The sequence below is a fragment of the Neopelma chrysocephalum genome, unplaced genomic scaffold, assembly GCF_003984885.1.
Source record: "Neopelma chrysocephalum unplaced genomic scaffold, ASM398488v2 Primary Assembly neopelma1_59647, whole genome shotgun sequence".
In the NCBI taxonomy this organism is placed as follows: domain Eukaryota; kingdom Metazoa; phylum Chordata; class Aves; order Passeriformes; family Pipridae; genus Neopelma; species Neopelma chrysocephalum.
This window is the reverse complement of record NW_020904558.1, coordinates 1-1,475: the sequence shown is the minus strand read 5'-3', so window position 1 is coordinate 1,475 and position 1,475 is coordinate 1. Positions and strand designations below refer to the sequence as shown.

Sequence of the window (1,475 nt, the reverse complement as noted above, 5' to 3'; positions counted from 1 at the left end):
AGCAGACCCCAACACCTTCTTCCCACGGTGCTATCGGCTGGGGACCAAATACGAGCGGGAAGCCTTCATCGGTGAGCTGAGGGGTGCTGCCCTCCTGTGCTCCCACTCTTCCCACATCCTGTGCAGGACTGACTGGGGACAGTGCCTCCCTCTTGCAGACGATTTCCGCCTGACAGCAGCTCGCAGTCTGCTCAAACTGGCCCTGGAAGAGGCTGGGGACAGGATGATGGGGACTGAACAGCCCCCAAGCTCTGACAAGGGGGCAGGTGAGTGCAGGGAGCTGACAGCAGGGACATGTCCGGGGGCTGAGCTTAGAGGCTGAGTCTCTGCTCATGGCTGTGGCCTGGAATGCCCCGCTCCCTCCCATAAATCCACCTTATGGGTGCTCTGCCCCCCACCCCATCCCCATGCTACCAAAGCCACAGGTCCCAGAGGGAGGCTCTGTGCTGCTTTGGCTCCAAGGCTGGCACATTAGCTATGTCTCTCACCCCATGCCATCCAAAGCAGGGCCAGGATCTCCCCTGTACCCCCAGCTGGTGGAGGAGGCCCTGGAGGTCTGCGAGCAGCACCTGGGTGTTCTGGGGCACCAGGACATCGACAGGGGCACCCCGTTCCCCTGCAGGACATGCATTGACTGGGACCGCTTCCTGCAGGATTACTACTGCGTGGCACAGTGAGTGCCGAGTGGGACAGGGGGCAGGGGACACTGGGTTGGGGCTGGTGCTGAGCTCCCCATGTCTCCCCACAGTGAGGGGGCTGGGCTGGTGCTGAGTGGGGCACAGCGGGAGCGGTGCCAGGACCTGCTGCAGCGCCTGGCGGAGCAGCTGCCGCAGTTCAGCATGGAGGGCAAGCTCAATGTCTGGATCCTCAAGCCTGGTGCTGAATCCCAAGGCAGGGGTAAGGCTGGGGGAAGTGGGGGACACACACAGGCTACCCACCGAGGAGGGGTCCCACCATCACTGTGCCCTTGTTCCCCAGGCATCGTCTGTGCAACACGGCTGGAGGAGGTGCTACGGCTGGCGCGGGGCTGCACGGCCCCCTCGGTGCAGGAGGGCAAGTGGGTGGTGCAGAAGTACCTGGAGCGGCTGCTGACCATCTTCGGCACCAAATTCGACATCCGTCAGTGGTTTGTGGTGACTGACTGGAAGCCACTGACTGTCTGGTTCTATGGAGACTGCTACCTGCGCTTCTGCTCCCGGCCCTTCTCCCTGCACTGCCTGGAGCGGTGAGTGCCCCCCACACCCCAGTCCCCCAGCCTGACCCAGCCCCCCAGACTGACCCCAGCCCCCCTCTCCCCACCCCAGTGCCAGGCACCTCTGCAATGTCTCCGTCCAGAAGTGGTACAAGACATCACCAGACCAGGACCCCCGCGTGCCCCCCGACAGGATCTGGTCCAGCAAGCAGTTCCAGGCATACCTGGCATGGCTGGGGCAGGCAGATGCTTGGCATCAGGTGATAGTGCCTGGCATGAAGGC

At 63.4% G+C, this 1,475-nt stretch overlaps 1 protein-coding gene across 1 annotated transcript; it reads left to right on the top strand.

The window, feature by feature from the left end:
- Positions 1–6: 6 nt before the first annotated feature.
- LOC113979181 (tubulin monoglycylase TTLL3-like) lies at positions 7–1,470 on the top strand (the record flags this gene model as incomplete). The annotated part of the gene is made up of 6 exons (XM_027706648.1): positions 7–71; positions 159–266; positions 505–673; positions 749–897; positions 979–1,225; positions 1,305–1,470. Coding segments are annotated over exons 2-6 (774 nt in total), but the record flags the coding sequence as incomplete, so codon positions are not given.
- Positions 1,471–1,475: the final 5 nt, after the last annotated feature.